General features: G+C 37.6%; 1 protein-coding gene across 1 annotated transcript in view; it reads right to left on the reverse strand.

Moving 5' to 3' along the window:
- The window catches only part of LOC108539429 (rho guanine nucleotide exchange factor 9), a gene marked incomplete at its 3' end in the record, with an annotated part of 129,461 nt that overhangs the window by 26,344 nt on the left and 83,607 nt on the right, over nucleotides 1-19,510 (reverse strand). The window contains exons 3-4 of the mRNA XM_017888125.1: nucleotides 15,393-15,584; nucleotides 6,392-6,571 (exon numbers count right to left, since the gene is read on the reverse strand). Of these exons, the coding sequence (XP_017743614.1) occupies nucleotides 6,392-6,571; nucleotides 15,393-15,584 (372 nt within the window). The remainder of the gene's footprint in view (nucleotides 1-6,391; nucleotides 6,572-15,392; nucleotides 15,585-19,510) is intronic.

Here is a 19,510-nt window from a genome sequence, read left to right on the forward strand (position 1 = left end):
AAAAAAAAAAAAAAAAAAAAAACAGCATCCAACTATATGCTGCCTACAAGAATTTTACTTCTTTAAGTGAATTTCTAGTGAATAAGACACATATAGACTAAAAGTGAAGGGATGGAAAAAGATATTGCATATAAATAGAAACCACAAAAGAGCAGCAGTGGCTACACATATATCATATGAAATAGACTTCAGGTCAAAAACCATAAGAAGAAACAAAGAATGTCATTATATAATAATAAATGAGTCAATTCAGCTAGAGGATATAACAATTATAAATTCATATGCACCCAACACTGGAACACCCAAATATATACAACAAATACTAGTAGATTTAACGGGAGAGATAGACTACAACACCATAATAATAGGGGACTTCAACACCCACTTTTAGCAACGAACAGATCATCCAGACAAGATATCAACAAAGAAATACTGGATTTCAGTTGCACTATAGACCAAATGTACATAACTGAAAATAACTGAACATGTCATCCAACTGCTGCAGACTACACATTTTTCTCACCAGCATATAGAACATTCGTGAAAATAGGCCATATGTTAGGCCACAAAGCAAGTCTCAACAAATTTTAAAAGTCAAATTCATATCAAGTGTCTTTTCTCACCACAATGAAATAAATCTAGAAATCAGTAACAAAGCAACTTAAGAAACTGTACATATACACTGGAATTAAATATATTGCTCCTGAATGACCAGTGGGTAAATAACAAAATTCTTTTAAAAAATAGAAATTTCTCAAAACAAATGAAAATGGAAACACAAGATACCAAAGCCTATGAAATACAGCAAAATCAGTACAAAGAGGAAAATTTATGGCAATAAAAGCTTTCATCAAAAAAAAAGAAAGTCTTCAAATAAATAATCTAGCAAGTCACTTCAAAGAATTAGGAAGGTGAGAACAAACCAAACCCAAAGCTAGTAGAAGGAAATAAATAAAAAAGGTCAGAGCAGAAATAAATGAAATTAAGGCTGAAAAATACAAAAGATCAATGAAATGAAAAGTTTTTTTTTGAAAAGATAAACAAAATCAACAAACCTTTAGCTAGACTAAGAAAAAAAGAATACCCAAATAAATAAAATTAGAGGGGAAAAGGGAGAATATAACTGATACCACAAAAATACAAAGGATCATTACAGAGAATATGAACAACTACAGGCAAACAAATTGAAAACCTAGAAGAAATGGATAAATTCCTGGATACATATGACGAACCTAGGTTGAACCATGAATAAATAGAAAACCAGAACAAACCAATAACAAGTAACAAGATCAAAACAGTAATAAAATGTGTCTCATCAAAGAAAACCCAAGGACCTTATAGTTTCACTGCTGAATTCCACCAAATATTTAAAAAAGAACTGATACCAATTCCATGCAAATTATTTCAAAAAAGTGAAGAGGAGGAATACTTCAAACTCATTCTATGAGGCCAGCATTACCCTGGTACCCAAACCAGACAAAAACACATCAATAAAAGAAAACTACAGGCCAATATTGCTGGCAAACATAGATATAAAAATTCTCAAAATACTAGCAAACTGAATTAAACAACACATTAAAAAGATCACTCACAATGATCAAGTGGGTCGCATCCCAAGGACAAACGTTTGGTTCAACATATGCAAATAAATAAATGTGATACATTACAGTAACAGAATCAAGGACAAAACCCATATGATCACTTCAACAGATGCTGAAAAAGCATTTCATAAAATTCAAGATCCCTCCATGATAAAAAGACAACAAACTGGGTACAGAAGGAACATGCATCAAAATAATAAAAGCCATATATCACAAACCCACAGCTATCATCATACTGAACAAGAAAAAAATCAAAAGCCTTTCCCCCAAGATCTAGACCAAGACAAGAATGCCCACTTCTACCACTTATGTTCAGCATAGTACTTCATGTCCTAGCCAAAGCAATTTAGGCAAGAGAATGAAATAAAGGGTATCCATATTGAAAAGGAAGAAATCAAATTATCCTTGTTAGAAGATGATATTATATTTAGAAAATATTATATTTAGAAATAAAATCTTATATTTAGAAAAACCTAAAGACTACATACACATACGAAATGCTGGGATGATCAACAAGTTCAGTAAAGTTGCAGGATACAAAATCAACATACAAGAAGCAGGTGCATTTCTGTTTGAAAATAATTAATGATCTGAAAAGAAACCAAAAAAGCAATCCCATTTAAAATAGCTACAAAATAGGAATAAATTTAACCACAGAAGTGAAAGATCTCTAGAATAAAACTAAAAGCAGTGCTGAAAAAAATTGATAACTACACACAAAAGGGAAAGATATCCCATACTGATGGATGGGAAGAATTAATATTGTTAAAATGTACTACCTAAAGCAATCTATAGATTAAATGCAATTAATTAATATGAAATTAATATTATTGAATTAATATTGTTAAAATATACTACTGAAAGCAATCTACAGATTAAATGCAATCTCTATCCAATCTCTATCAAAATACCAATGACATTCACCACAGAAATGGGAAAAAAAATTCCTAAGGTTCATATGGACCCAAAAAGACCCAGAATAGCCAAAGCAATCCTGAGAAAAAACAACAAAGCTGGAGGCATCACACTACCTAACTTCAAAATATACTATAAAGCTATAGTAACCAAAAAAGCATGGTACTGAAATAAAAACAGACACATAGACCAAATGAACAGAATACAGCATCCCAAAATATACCCATGCATTTACAGCCAATTCATTTTCAATAAAGACACCAAGAACACATATTGGAGAAAGGACAGCCTCTTCGATTTATTGTCTTGGACAGATTGGATGTCCATATGCAAAATAATAAAACTAGACCCCTATCTCTCACCATATGAAAAAATAAAATCAAAATGGATGAATGACTTAAACGTTAAGACTTGAAACTATATAACTACTAGAATAAAACATTGGGAAAATGCCTCAGGTCATTGATATGCACAAAGACTCTATTGAGTAATACTTCTAAAGCACAGATAACAAAAGCAGAAATAGCCAAATGGGATTATATCAAGCTAAAAGCTTCTGCACAGCAAAGGAAACAATCAACAGAGTGAAGCAACAACATACAGAATGAGAGAAAATATCTGCAAACTATCTATCTGACAAAACATTAACAACCAAAATATATAAGTGACTCAAACAACTCAATAGCAAAAAAAAAAAAAACACACAAATAATCTGATTTCAAAGTGGGCAAATGCTCTGAACAGACATTTCTTAAAAGAAGACATACAAATGGCCAATAGGTATATGAAAAATGCCCAACATCATTAATCATCAGGAAAATGCAAATCAAAATCACAAGGACATATCATCTCACCCCAGTTAGAATGCTTATTATCAAAAAGACAAAAAATTACAAATGCTGAAGAGGACGCAGAGAACAGAGAACTCTCATACACTGCTGATCAGAATGTAAATTAGTACGGCCATTATGGAAAACGGTATGGAAAACTAAACATAGAAGTACCATATGATCCAGCAATCCCACTGCTGGGTATATATTATATATATCCAAAAGAAGAAAAATCAATATGTCAGAACAGATATTTGTACTCCTTTGTTTATCACAGCACTATTCAAAATAGTCAAATTACGGAATCAACCTAAATGCCCACTGATGGATCAATAGATAAAGAACATGTGCTATACATACACAATGGAATATCATTGAGCTATAAAAAGAAAATCCTGTCATATGCAGCAACATGGATGGAACTGGAAGACATTATGTCAATCGAAATAAGCAAGGCACAGAAAGACAAATATTATGTTTTCACTCATATGTGAGTAGGGGCTATAAAAGTTGATATCATGGAGGTGGAGAGTATAGTAGTAGTAGTTACTAGAAGTTAGGAAGGTTGTGGGGAGAGAAGGATGAAGAGAGGTTGGTTAATGGGTATAAAACTACAGTTATATAAAAGAAATAAGTTCTAGTGGTTGGTATCAGAGCAGTTAACAATAATTAGTTATATATTTCAAAATAGTTATAATTATAAAAACAATTATAGTTAACAATAATTAATTGCTTGTTTCAAAATAGCTAGAAGATTTGGAATGTCCCCAACACAAATAAATGATAAATGTTTGAGATGCTGGCTATCCCAATTACCCTAATTGAATCATTATACATTGTATTCATGTATCAAAATGCCACATGTAGTCCCAGCACTTTGGGAGGCCAAGGGGGGCGGATCATGAGGTCAGGAGTTTAAGACCAGCCTAGCTAATATGGTGAAACACCATCTCTACTAAAAAAAAAGTGCAAAAATTAGCCGGCATGGTGGCACATGCCTATAATCCCAGCTACTTGGGAGGCTGAGGCAGGAGAATTGCTAGAACCCGGGAGGTGGAAGTTGCAGTAAGCCAAGATAGCACCACTGCACTCCAGCCTGGGTCACAGAGTGAGACTCCATCTCAAAAGCCATCTCGAAAAAAAAAAAAAAAAAAGAAAAAAAAAAAACAAAACAAACAAAAAAAAAACTACATGTACGGCCCCTAGCAATATGTGAAAGATGTATTAATTTTTAATAAAAAAGAACTCTCAAAACAATAAGAAAACAAACAGTACACTTAAAATGGGAAAAATACACGAACAGACACTTCACCAGTTTTTATACAGATGGCAAATAAACACATGAAAAAAATGCTCAACATCACTATCCATTGGAAACGCAAATTAAAATTACAATAAGATACCACTACACACCTACATGTTAGAATGGCTAAAATAAAATAAAAAAAAATTAGTGACTGGCTGGGCACGATGGCTCATGCTTGTAATCAGTCAGCATTTTGGGAGGCCAAGGCAGTAAGATCACTTGAGGTAAGGAGTTTGAGACCAGCCTGGCCAACATGGTGACACCCTGTCTCCACTAAAAAGACAAAAATTAGCTGGGTATAAAGGCACATGCCTGTAATCCCAGCTACTTGGGACAGTGAGGCAGGAGAATTGCTTGAACCTGGGAGGCAGAGGTTGCCACAAGCCAAGATTGCACCACTGCACTCCAGCCTGGGTGCCTGGGTAACAAAGCGAGACTCCATCTCCAAAAAAAAAAAAAAAAAAAAAAAAAAAAAAAAAAATTATAATATCAAGTGTTGATGACCATGTGGAGTAATTGGAACTCTTATATATTATGTATTAGTAGTGAAAATTAAAAATGGTATAGAGACTTTGGAAAATAGTTTGGCATTATCTAATAAGTTAAAAAATCTACCATGCCACCTAGCAACCCTAACCCTGGAAGCCCTTATCCAAGAAAAATGAAAACATATATTCTCAAAAAAATATTGTACCTAGAATGCTCATAGCAGCTTTATGCATTAGAGTTCAAAACTGGAAACAACCCAGATATCCATTAATTGGTGAATAGGTGGTATACCCTTGCAATGGAGTGCTACTAAGCAATAAAAAAGGATAAACTAACGATACATGCAACAACATGGATGGATATCAAAGGCATTATGTTAAATGAAAGAAGCTAAACACAAAAGATTATATACTGTATGATTTCACATATATGACATTCTAGAAAAAGCAAAATTTCAGATAAAAAGGAGATCAATATTTTCCAATAGCCAGGAGTAAGGGCACAGATTGTTTGCAGTGTCAAGATAAGAGGACTTTATGGAGTTATAGAAATGTCCTATATTTTGATTATTATGGTGGTTATACAACTATATACATTTGTTAAAACTCCTTAAAGTATACACTTAAAATCACTTAAAATGAATGAATCTTATTGTATGTAAATTATATCTAAGTAAAGCTGATAAAATGAAACTCTAGAACTAATAAAAGGGTAAACAATTAATTCTTTAAAATGAAAAATAATACATTAAAAGAGATAACACACTGTGAATATTTTGAGTTCCTCAAAAAATACTGAGTCTCATAGAAACTTAACAGAAACAGAAAAGGGAAGATGAAGAAAAATTCTACTGGTAACTGCGAAGAAGGAAAGGGAGAGGGGAGGGGAATGGTAAAGAAGGAGAATCCTAGGTTGCTTCTAATGGTACTCCACCACATACGACACTGCCACGCAATCAACAACAGCCTTGTATTGCTCCCTTGTGGACTTCTGTGAGAGTTTCTCTGGAATATACATTCGGGAATGGAACCAGCAGGTCATACACATGCTTAACATTTATAGGGCAAATCACAGCACTTTTCTAAGTCCTTGTTTCCTGGCTGGAGACCAGGGGTCAAAATAAGGGCCCGAGAGGAACCCATTCCCCACTGCAGGGACAAAGCAGCTGAACAGAACCAGACAGTTCAAACGCTCCTTCCATTGTTTCCTAACACCTCTCAAAACCCTCCCCAAATGGATAAGATACTTACGTGCTCTAGGAAGCAGGGTCCTATCTCACTGAGGTGGGGGTCATCATTGTTATACTGTTTCTCCAGGTCTCTCACAAAGCCCATCTGAAATCTGTAGATATCTTCAATGTTCCCAAAGATTACCTTCAGTTGCTCGTCACTGAACATGTCCCTTCTCTTCCGGCACTGCTTCAGATAGCCCTGCAGACAAAGAAAAAGCCTAGGTTGAGGAAGTCCCTGACTTCCAGAAGGCTTTACACTTCCTAAGCACTTAAGAGCCTCATTTTGGTCCCAAGAAGTAGGCATGGAATAATTATTTTCATTTTCATATGAGGAAACTGAGGTTTACAGAAGGAAGTCACTCCCCCAGTGAGTAATTAGGAAAGCTGGATTGCCAGCAAAGGTCTTAAGAGTGCAAAGACTCCAAAGTACAGGGCTTTTCCCTTCATTCTCTATGAAGAAGACCCCAAAAGTCAAATATCGATTTCCAAGAAGCTGGTTGACCACATTTTCACAGTTCTTATTAGCTACTGGTTTAATTGGATCCATTCACATCTCTAAAGTTCTATTCCTTATAAGACCAGCCCAAAGGTCTTAATAACACTGACAAAAATTTGGGAACACAGGCCAGAATAGGAAAACTTCCCATAAGAGAACATAAATTGACAAGACAAAACCATTTCTTTAAAAAGAAAAAATTCCCTTATGAACGTTAATGTCAGGAAATAACCAGAAATAATAGTTGTTTATCATTTTAGACTTCCCCTGTTGTGTACATCAAAGTACACATACGATCTTTTCTTAGCCATTCATGTCTTCACATACTTTAAGAAAATGCATTCATACTATTCACATCATGCAAATATCTGCCAAACCATTTCTCAAAGGAAATGTCTCAACTATCGAAGGTAGCTAGCCAGGAGTGATCATTTAGATGAGCTCAGCCAACAAGCCTATGTGTGCCTGGACATGGTGTTTCTAACAGAGCAGGTGTTTAGGACACATTTGTAAATAAATGTGTCCTAAACACATTAATGTGTTCTAACACCTAACACATATGTCCTAAACACATAAATGTGCCCTAAACACATAAAACACATTAATAAAGATAACCACTGATAAAAGAGAAAAAAAGGATGAAAGAGATTCTTGGTCTAGTAAGAAAGCATTGGGGTAACATAAAGACTCAGGGCATAATGTAAGTCAGGACAAAAACAGCCCCGATCTAAATTGCATCTTCCATTTGGAACCTACTATCATGGGTTTTCACTTGATAGTTACTGTCCTCATTAGAAATCAGTAGCACATAAAAATGTTCTTGGTGAGGATAAATTATCGTCATTTGCTTTCATCAAACAGCTAAGTGAAATTATCTTAATACCTTTCTTAAGGGTTGAGACCCCAAGGAAGAGTTTTACAGGGACTACTTTACCACATATAGCCCTGTCCCTATCCTCACTTTGTCTCCCTTAACACAGCTACCAATGACGTAATCTGGACACACTCCAGGAAGATCCTCATCCCTGGCTTCAATGCCTTTTACTGACCCCTACAACAAATCTCACTTCCCATATCTGTTCTCAGTCTCCAATTTAGCCATTAATTAGTAGGTGTCTTTAAACAGTAGGCAAATTAATAGTCTATGCCTATGTTGACATCTGTTTAACTAATGATTTGTACCCTCATTGACTGACAAGTTGAAAAATTCCTGCATTCTTTCATATGCAATTTTTGATTAGGAAGAAAATTCCCAGAACACCCTTTTGGCTCCACTACCTTTACAGAGTTTGCTCCCCAAATTCTGCCTCCCTAGAAAGCTTTACATTGACTACCAGAAGGAACGGCAATAAACCCCTGTAGGCCCTTCCCTGCCTAATATGTAATTCCCAGAGCCTAGTATGTCTGAGTTGGTCTGTGCCTGTGTGCCTGTGTATTTGTCTCTTTCACCCTACCATCTCTGGATGTTTCTTAGCTACAATGGAGCAGGGAGAGAAGTGAGCATATCATATCAACATTAAATGGGAGTAGAGGCTTCCTTACCCCTCCTCCCACATTTTTCCCCTAAGGCAGGCCGAGGAGCACAGCTGGGGGAAAACAGTAACAGTGGCACATTCAATATATTACTTCTGGGTAAGTAATAGGTACTGATGAGTGACCATAATGGGAGACAGAAGAGGCCAGCCTAGATAGCTCATTTATCTCCTGAGAAGGCAGTTCAGAAAATATTTAATAGTTGTGTCCGCTGCTCCTATTTGAAAAGTCTCAGGGGAGAAACAAAACACCATAAAATCGCCAAAATTCAACAAGGATATTAGAAGTCAACATCAGCATAAATATAACAGAAATAAAAATAAGAGAGTGGTCTTAGGAAAAGAGAATTAATGAAAATTTCAGTCCAACTTCCTAAGTCCCTAAATATGTTATTTATTGCCACTCTCAAGGAAATCATTTTCTTTCTATTATATTACGTATGTTATGGCAGGGGATATATCAGGAAGAATGTCCACAGGATGGTAGGAACCTAGAATGTTTTATCAACTCTTATTTTTAAAGCCAATGATAGATTATAAATATATTCCGGTACATTTAGCTTGATGAAATATTACATAGCAGTTAAAATGATAATTAGGAAGACCATGTAGAAACATGGAAATTGTTTATGATACAATGTTAACAAGTAGAACATAAAATGGTATATCAGTGTGATTACAACTCTGTAAATATATATACATATGGACAGATTTGAAGAGATTATGCAAAAGTGCAAATAATTCTGCTATAGTTGATGGATTCTGGCTGATTTTGTTCCTATTTTAAACTTTCTCTAATGCTGTTTTTTAATTGTCTTCATGATCTAAAATGGGATAAAAGTCTTTGCCAGAGAGTGTAAAGAAAAGAAAATGCAGCTTTAAGAAGGTTGCCTGGAATGAAATATTATCAAGGAAAGAAGAGGGAAGACCCAATGTCTTCTTAAGATCTCCTGCAGCCCTAGTGTCTAAGATACTCACTTGCTAAAGATTACAAATAATAGATGTAAACTGCTCTTATCAAAAAATAAGCAATGAGACATAAGAGTATGGGAGTAGCTGGATAACCCCAAAATGTCACCCTCGACCTCTATACCACACAAGCTTTTGGAAAAAAGAAAGGCCAGGAGAAATGATTAGCTCCCTGGAGTCTTGCCTTTTTTATTCCCTTCTTTCGGCTGGCCTGAAGGCTATCAAATTTTCCACATCAGTGGTGAACAGAGGGTAGACTTAGGGGGTCAATCAATACTTGTCTCCTCTCCTTCACTCATTTTAAAGGTATGTAAGTTTAAGATGAGTTGGCAGTGAAATGTGATTGCCAAAAAGCCTAATACCATTTTCAGTTAGAAAAAAGAAGAAATATATTGAGAGGCAAAAATGGGCGAGGTAATTGGAAGGTAGTCATACCACTGCAGGAGAGCAGAATTAAATTCTGAGTCCACCCTCTTTTCAGAGGAACACCAAGAAAATAGCACACAGCCAGAGGGAAGTGAGCAGGGTAGGGAGGTGCCTGAAAAGCAACATAATGAAGAATAATGGAAGAAATAAAATTTGTTTATCCTAGATAAGTCTTGGGGCCCATTGAAGGTCTGTCACAGGGCAGGGGGAACAAAAGGGGTCTGTGGCTCTTACTGCCAGGTATGCTTTGAACACCCTTTGACCCCATCTGAATGGTAACAGGGAACAGGGTACTACGGCTCAAGGGAGGCAGTTTCCTAGAGCCTAAACTCTGTCTCCTAGGAGTAAAGTGGGCATGGGTGGGCAGGCAGGCCACAGAGTAGCTAAGATAAATGTGGGTATTATCAAATCAGTCACAATTGGCATAAATTAGCCCTGGCATTGTTATGGTAACAGCAAGGAAAGCTGCCCATCTATTTCACTTTGTTCTTAAACCCACCAGAGCTGATGTACGAGTTGAGACCTAGTGCATTGATCTAGAAGTAATGCCTTGATATGGGATATAAACAATACCCAAGATCTCCAGAAAAGATCCTAGAAACTACCAGGAAATAGGATGAACCAACGAGCCCCTGCATCACCTGGGGTTTAGGAAATTCTTTAGGGAAGGCCCTCACAAAAGTTTAGACCTCAGTATCTCTGTCTCTAAAATGAAGACATCGAAAAGATTTCCATGGATCCTTTCAGTTCTGACATTCTAGGGGTTTCATATGTCTTTTTTTTGCCTGGAAACTGAGGCCTGATGGGAGACCTGACAACCATCTTGAAGATTTTTTTAAGAAAATTAGGAGACAATGACCATAGTTGTTATTCACAGCCGTATCGTCAAAGTTTAACAGAATACCTGGCATATAGTTGCTGCTCAGTTATTTGTCAACTAAATGCTAATTAGTTCTTCCAATGCTGGTGATGATCAAAGGTAAGTTAGAAGCAGAATGCTCAAATTGGTGGTTTTCTTTTATTTCCTTCTTCCCCTCTTTGAGATAGGAAACCCTTTCTTCAAATGAAATAAAAAAGATATTAAAAAACAAGAGAATGAAGAAGATACCTGCAACATGGAAAGCTGACAAGGAGTTCATATCTAGAATATACAAGGAACTCTTACAAATCAGCAAGAAAAAACATAAGAAACTCCATGAAAATGGGCAAAGAATAGGAACAGGGCAAAGAATGTCCAGACGGAATGGACAGGTAGGGCCTATGGCAGGCAGAAGCCCCTGGGCTTGGTGTTTTAGGCTGACTAGATGACTCATATTTTTATCCTAGCATGTTATACAAATATTATTATTTTATACATGAGTTATCATTTTCTATGTGCCAAGATGTAAAGACTATTGGGATGTATTGAGATAGGCAATCTGCAGAAGGGAAAACCCAAATGGCTAATACATTTGAAAACCCTAGGCTTAAGATACCAAATGGAAATGACTTGAAGCTACAGCATGCCTAAAGAAGAATATCTTGATAGTGAAATGGTATGATCACTAATACAGATGAGTGAAGAAAGGTAGGCCAGCTTCTCTGGAGGCATTTGAAGACAGAATGTATTTCATAGGTATCAGATGGCCGAGATTATCTTCCTCAAGAGAAAACAGACAAGACAGCTTTTATAAAGCATCTTTAGCTCTGCTTACTCTTGCCTCAGTTTCCTTGATTGTACTTTGAGTTCTAAGGTTACAAAAGGCAATATCACCAATTGTTGGTCAAGTTGATCTAGAACTAAACTGAAGGTATTTTATACCACTGTCTGGTGTTAACAAAGTATAATAGAAAGAAGAGTGGTAACTATCTGCAAGACTCATTTGAAAAGATTATGTCTCTACTGACCATCATTGAATGACTTCAATTAAAGAATCACTTTATTTCCCACTTCTTCATTTGCAATATAAGGGTATTGTAACTTAAATGTTTGCAAAGCACTTTCTGCTCCCAGGAGGGAAAAAGAATGTCCTCTAATAAATAGTGTGACTTTTTAAAATATTGAATATAATTTTCCCCCTTTCCCCTTCAACAAGTACAAGAGTAGGAAGTGTTTAGAGCTCTCCCATAACCTACAGAAAGAGTGGTTTATGAACACATTCATGCTTGAGTAAGACATGCTTCCAAGGGTACCAAGAAAGAAGAGGCAGAAAATGCAGAAGTAGCCTGGCTCACTATCACAGTTTTTCTCTAGTGAGGGCATATCTACATCTTACAGAACTAGAGAAAAACTAAGAGCCAGACAGAACTTAAAGAGCTCCTCCAACCTATGCAATTTAGAGATGGGGGACAAGGCCTAGGGTGGAAAAGACTCATCTGAGATTCCCCAGTCAGTTAGTGACTAAGGTAGGTCCTGAACCCAGCACTCCCAATTCTGAGTCTGGTATTCTTTCTGATAAATCATTCGCTCCTCACGGCTTTTGGTTTAAAGATTACACGATCCTGGGCTAAACTACTGTCTTCTGATCCAGCTAGACACAGCTTTCTCCACCTCCCTTTTGATGCCTGTGATTATAGGGTGAGACAAAGAGATAGCTCCCATTTAAATACTTAACTTCAGCACCAATAATCGTTGAAAAATAAGGAACCAGCAAATTGTCAACAAAAGGTTTGACTGGGTTAGCTGGATTGGAAAACTCCTTAAAGCAGGATCATATCACCCCCAACTTTCTGGAAAGACAAATAACTTCCACTGCTGTCCTGAGCCTGTGTCCCATAGGAAGAGGCCAAGATGTGTGGGAGTTGGGAAAGCCTTCTAAGGACTTCCACTGGGCTAGTACCTAAGAGCTCTGGGAAAATAAATTTGCTTCTTAGAGACTCAATCTATTGATCTAGAAAATAGGAATAACAATAACAACTTTTGTCCTCTTTGAAGATCAGATGACATATGATGTGAATGTACTTTGCCAATCAAAGCAGTACATACATATGAGCAATTATATTTAATTTTGACTTTAAGCAATATTTATCAAGCATCTAGTATGTACCAGGCACTGTGGTGGGGGAATATATCAGTAAATCAATAGATGAAAACCCCTGCCTTTCATGGAAAGTACATTCCAGTAGAGGAGACAGACAATAAACAAAATATATAAGTTAAATGTATAATATGTCAGATAGATAAATGTAACAGAAATAAAGCAGGAAAGGAGCAGAGGTAGTGCAAGGTTACAGGTTTAAATAGAATGCTTAGAGAAGTCTCAAGAAGATATCTGAGCAAAGACTTGAAGGAGTTGAGGATGGGAGCCATGTAAATGTGGGGTGGGGAGGGAAATGCTTTAAGCAGAGGGAAAAACAAGTGCAAAGGCTCTAAGGGAGAAGCATGTTAGTAATGCTGAAGGAAAAGCAAGAGGCCAGTATAGCTGGAGTAGTAAAGAAAGCATAGCAGAAAGGAGCAGTAGGTGAAAGTCATAGAGGCAAGGATGGGTTGACCACACAGGCCCTTGTAAACAATAATAACTTTGGCTTTTACTCAGGTAGAAATGGTGAGCCACTGGAAGGTTCTGAGCAGAGGAGTGATATGACCTGACTTAGATCTTGACAGAATCCCTCAGCTACCAAGTGAAGAATAGATTGTACTTAATTTTATGAAAAACGCTATGACATTGTAATATAGGTATCATTTTGGAGCAATGCTCCTCAAACTTTAATATGTATTATACATCAAATAGTAACTTTGTTAAAATGCATACTCTGATTCAGTAAGTCTGGGTTGGAGCCAAAGATTTTGCATTTATAACAAGTTCCCAGGTGATACAGATGCTGCTCTAAAGTATAACACTTTGAGACAAGAAGTTATGTCCAGGCCTGGCACAGAACAGAATTCCACTAAAAGTTTGCTGAATGAATGAAATGTCAGTGGTTTGATTTTGAATGCCATGTAGCACATTCCAAGGGAGAATTTTTTTTAGCACCAGCCATTGATGTGAAGGGAGAAGGAAGAAAAGAAGGACATCTGGATGGATGGGTGAATAAATTTAAAAGGGGCAAAAAAGAAAATTACCTTTTCCAAATACAACATATGTTATTGCAATATTCTATTTACTTAATTTCCTCAACAAACTTAAGAAATTGTTATAATGAAGCCCATTGGAAAAATAAGAAAATTGAATGTCAGAGGAGTTAAGGGCTATCTTCAAGCCCACAGGGTTAATTAATGACCAAGTTAGAACACGAAAAACCAGCATTTCATGTCCCCAGACCTCTTGTTCTTTCTACTCTATCTTGCTGCCTCATGGCAGGGCAAGGAGTGGGGCAGTGGGAAAAGATAACTTCTAATCTTCCTGAAAGGGGTGAGAAAATGAGTTGAGATAAAGAAAGTTCAGGCACAAAATCCTTGGCCTTGGTGCTTCCAGAGCTATACTGTCCAATGTGGCTGTCATTACAGATATATGGTTACCTAAATTAAAGCTAATTAAATGTAAATATAATTTAAAATTCCATTTCTCAGTCATACCAGCCACATTTTAACTCTTCAAAAGCCACAAATTGTTGGCTCATAGCTACTATATTGGAGAATGCAGACATGGAACATTTTCATCATTGCAGGAAGTTCCATTGGGCAGTACAGATGTAGAGAAATAAGAACTTCGAAAATGTTGGAGCTGTACTACTGACTCCACAGTGGACCCTAGGCTGGGGACAGAAAATAGAACCTAATCCCTCCTCTGGAAGGAAGGAGACAAAAAGATTCAATGCAGAATTTTCCCTGAGTCAAGAAAAAAGATATGAGAGTGTGTGTGTGTGTTTAATCCTTTTAAAACACTGCTTTCATTTCCCATTGGTTTTCCCTTCCTGTTCAGTAAACTGCCCTTTAAAAATGCCAACTTGCATCTACTAAGCTTAAGAGAGTATGAGAGTAAAGGCTCTCACCTTCATTTAGGACAGAGAGATGGAAGGAATGCGGTTAGGGAATGTAGAGAGACAGCTCCTGGGGAAAAGAATGATATACTGAAGGAGCCCAGGTTTATCCATCTAGCCTTCATCTTCTATAGATTCCTGTCTCCAAGCTCTTTTCTGCTTAAACTTACAACCAGTGTTCTCCAAGTGAGACAGTTAAGACCAGCAGCATCAGCATCAGCAGGGATGCTCATTAAACCTAAACATGCTCATGCCTTACCTGAGACTGATAATTCATGATGTGGGGGACAAGAGTGAGAGGGCTGCTTAACAAGCTCCCCCAGAAACTCTGGTACATGTTAAAGTGTGAATCACTAGCTTGGCGGGAGATGCATTTTGCTTTAATGAGTGAGGTTAAGCCCTTACATGAGATGGCTGTAACTGGATCAGATACCAAAAAGATGAAGGTAGAGACGCAGGGGAGAGAAGGAGGAAGACACAAAGAAAGGGTAAAGGGAGAGAGACAATGAATATAAATGAATTAATATTAGAGAGAAAATGTGAAAAACAGAGATTGAGAAACGCTAAGGAAGCAGTTTCACCTCACTGAACAGAATCTGGGAGGCTACGTGCCCTTTCCAACATTTTTGGACTGTCACAGGTGGGGCCCAGGTTGTTGGTTCTTCACGAAGTGCCTCCACATGAAGCACCATGGTTACCTCACAAATATCCTTGAGGTGCTTGATGTAGTGACGCTCGGTGCTCATTATCTCATTGATGACGTTGGCCCGCATCTGGTCCCGGTTCTGTAGTGGCCGCCCCAGACAGAGGCAGTCTGAATTGGGGTCCAGGTGTCCATTCTGCACATCACTGGGCCCCTCCTCCACCTCATCCTCCTGGTTCACCCAGAGCTGTGGATGCAGGCAAAAGAAAAATAATGAGTTAGCTTCCTTCTTTGAGAGGTTTCCAGGCAAGTAAAAAAAGGATAAACTGAACTTCTCAGGTATTCAGGGAACCTTCAATCAGAGACCTCTGCAAGTAGAATTCCAAACCTGGCTCTAGGGTGACTTTTTGCCCTGGGCATGGGTTTAATCTTCTCTAGGTCTCTGGTGACCTATCTGTAAATAGATTGGAGGGACTACATTCATTCATGCTGGAGCACATCTAGGTAGCACAACTGGATTTTTTAAAAGGTTAAGCTATACATCTTGAGTGCCACAGCTGGATTGCTGACAAAACACAGCATTTATGCACCTGCAAGTATAGAGGCCAAAGTTAAATACTAGAATGGGTGTCTTGAAAACAAAGTTCAGTGTTGATTTCTGCGATAGGACATAAAAATAATCATCAAAATTTGACTGTAAAATGCCTTGGACATGCAAAGATCTCTACCTCTTCAAGATTGGGATGGGGATGGGAGAATATTTACCCACCATATACTAGCAATAGCTATTAATTGGCACCAACTATACACCATTCACTGTGCTAAGAGCCTGCAATATACTGTATTCAGCCCTGCTAGATAGGTACCACTACTACTACCATTTCACAGAAGAGGAGACTGAGGCTCAGAGAAGTTAAGTAATCTATCCCAAGTCACACAGGAATCAGAGGAGCTGGGATAGGAGCCAGTCTGTCTGTCTCTAGAACCTATGCTCTTTTTTTTTTTCTTTTTTATTATACTTTAACTTCTAGGGTACATGTGCTCTTAAACACTGCTAGAACCTTTGTGCCCCTGGTTCTAAGGAAGACAGGAAAAGAAAAGGAAAGGGCTTGGACCAAGGTGGACAGACAATTATTAGAATCATCAGAAACTGATGAATTTGGTAACAGTTGAGACTGTTCTTTCTAAATCATGAAGGCAGTGGGAAGCTAAAAAAAAAAAAAAAAAAAAAAAAAAAACCTTTTGGGATGGCCAAGTGAGATATCTCTGGATCTTCTAGATGACTTTGACGGAAAATCAAGAAGATGGCCCAAGAAGATGGACCTTCCCACCACCCCCCACAGTCCTAGGAATTGGGGAAACCAAGGGGGCAGGAAGCAAAAGAAGGGTGGGCCCACTTGGCAGAGTGACAAAATTTGTCAGGGGTAATAAGCAAAGAGCTTGCCAGTTGTCTCAACAGGTTTAATCAATTCTCCATATTTTCCATATTTTCCTTCCTTAAACCCCAGCTTTTCCACATTCCGGCCTCAAAAGCTGAGATCACACAATTTAGATGCATCCCTATTTCTGCCATCAGAAAAGCCTTTTAGTGGGTAATCATTCGGGAGGAAAAGGCTTTGGGATAGAACTAGAAGGTCGGTAGTTACTTCCCAACTCTGTACATTCTTTCCTCTTTCTTTCTCTCATAGGAGGTGAGGGGGCATGATTACCACTCAGTGAACTTAGAGATGTCACCAGCATATATCTCACTAAATTGTCACAGGCCAAAGTAAATAGAGCTCACTCTGTTTTTATGTATTTTGTATACACAGCCAAATTTGCAAAATGTATCTCTATCCAAAACCTATCACCCTCTGCAAGTGCTCCATTATAAATCTCTTTCCAGCTTCTAAAAGGTCAGCTTTGTGTCTTCAGTATGCTAACAGCTGTCCTTTAATGCAATCAACAGGCAATATGAGAGGTAATTATTCAAAAGAATGAACCTGGGCAAAAAAAAAAAAAGTGATTTAAGGCACTGAAACAAACATCTCATATACATGATGCTGTCTACTTATAACAATGAAAACCTCACCCTCTTAATAATCCATTAGCTTTTCCTTGCTTCTCACAAAGCAAGCTAAGTCCTGCTATGGAAAGGGTAACATAGGCAGGCCTTTAAAGAATAAGAATCATTTATTTTCTTCTTAGGAGTTTAAGAAAAGTCAGGTCCAAATGTTGGCTTTTGGATAGCTGGAATAAGATGAAAATTTTGAACAATTCTAGTGGGAAGGAAGACAGGATATGAAGGAAGGGGGAGCAGATGTAAAGGCAGAAACAGAACCACATTTAGGTTCAAGCTATACACCATGACACTGTCGTTCCAAATAACAATGAGAAAAGACGAAGGCAACTACAGCCAAGTGAAAACAGATTCCTTATAAAGAATTTGGTAGAGAAGTCCCTTCTGGTTATAACTAAAGGCCTGTGTAGCAGGGTCCTTCATAAGGAGCTTCGGAGAAGACATCTTCATCTACTCTACTGCAACAACCCCAGAAGCCCATTCCTTAGGTTAAGATGCTGCTTTCACCACAAAGAACTACTAACAGATTCATTCATTCATTAAATCTATGCCAAGTGCCGATAATGTGCCAGATATTAGGGATACAACAGCAAATAAAAAAGACAGAAATCACTGCCCTTTATAGAGCTGACATTTGAGGGAAGATGTTTCTTAGCCTAGAACAAAGTGGCACATAAGGCCTAACTGTTTTTCTCCTGATCCCAGGTTCCCACAAAACATCCCCTGGGCCTAATGATAAGACTTTCTGGTCTAACCTCTAAGTTCTCTGCTCTTGAGAGCTTCCCTGTTCTGTGTAGAGGAAGGTCTTTGTCTGCATGTATGTCAGAGTGCATTGACACAGGTCAGCCCATAAGCTTATCTGCCCTGGTTGAAATATCAGACAAGAGAGCCTTTATCAACCCTGCCCAACAATCTGTGAAGGCTAATGTGTACCTTTTCTTCATTAATGCTGCAATTAGCACATATAGATGCCTGGGTGACAAGTAAGAAGATGGACAATGCCTAGAACCTGCCAGGTTGAAAGGCTGTCCTGGAAGTCCTCTTAGAGTACTTAAAGGCTGGTTTCCCCAGCCTTCATTGAACTCTGAAGCAAGGCTGATTAATGCAGTTCAATTTAACAAATACTTACTTTGGACCTATTCTGTGCCTAACCACTAACTGTGAAGGACATGCAGATGAGCAAGACAACTTACTCCTCCCTCCTCCTCCTAAACCATGGAGTGCTTTCCAAATTGAAGACAATCTCTGGTCTTTATTGCTCCCTTTTCTATTTTCACTGTCGTTGCTCTCATAGTTTTATACCTGAACAAGTCCCTGGGTGATCCTCTAGCTTTTACCCTTCCCACATACCACTATTAGACCAATTTCCTTGACTATCACATTGATTGGCTAATCCCATAAACCCAAAATCCTTAATAGCTCTCCACTGATTATAAAGCAAGTCCAAATCCCTCACCCTGACATTCAAACATTACCATAATTTGACTCCAATCTGTATTTCCACTCTTACTTCCTACTACTTCCTTCAGGAGTATTGGGCTCCTCCCAGACTGGTCTATTTTCCGTCCACAAATATTCCCATCTATGTCCTTTAATCCCATGCTCAAACACAGAAATACTATAGTCCAAAGGCTTTCAAAAACTTCAGCAACAGTAATCCATCCTCTCAATTTCGTAATAAAGAAACTGATGCCCACAGAGACAGCCAAGGAGTCAGCAATATACCCACATCTTTAATATGCATTTTAATTTTGAGCCTTCCATTTTTTTCCATTTTTAAAATTACATGTTATACAAGAACACATTTGCCTTGCAAAAAGTTAAAATAGAAAAAAATAGATTAAAATTATTAAAATCATGGATGAAAGAAGAAATATTACTACCAGTCCTACAGAAATAAGAATTAAAGGGAATATTATGAACAATTGTACGCCAATAAATTACATAACCTGATGACATGGACAAAATCCTAGAAAGGCACGAGCTACAGAAACTGACTCAAGAAGAAACAGAAAATCTGAGAAGACCTATAACAAGAAAAAGATTTGATGAATAATTTCATGCAATTCTGAAAACTTCCCACATGGGGAAAAAACAAAACAAAACAAAACAAA

This window comes from Rhinopithecus bieti, unplaced genomic scaffold, assembly GCF_001698545.2.
Source record: "Rhinopithecus bieti isolate Rb0 unplaced genomic scaffold, ASM169854v2 scaffold_18077, whole genome shotgun sequence".
Taxonomy (NCBI): domain Eukaryota; kingdom Metazoa; phylum Chordata; class Mammalia; order Primates; family Cercopithecidae; genus Rhinopithecus; species Rhinopithecus bieti.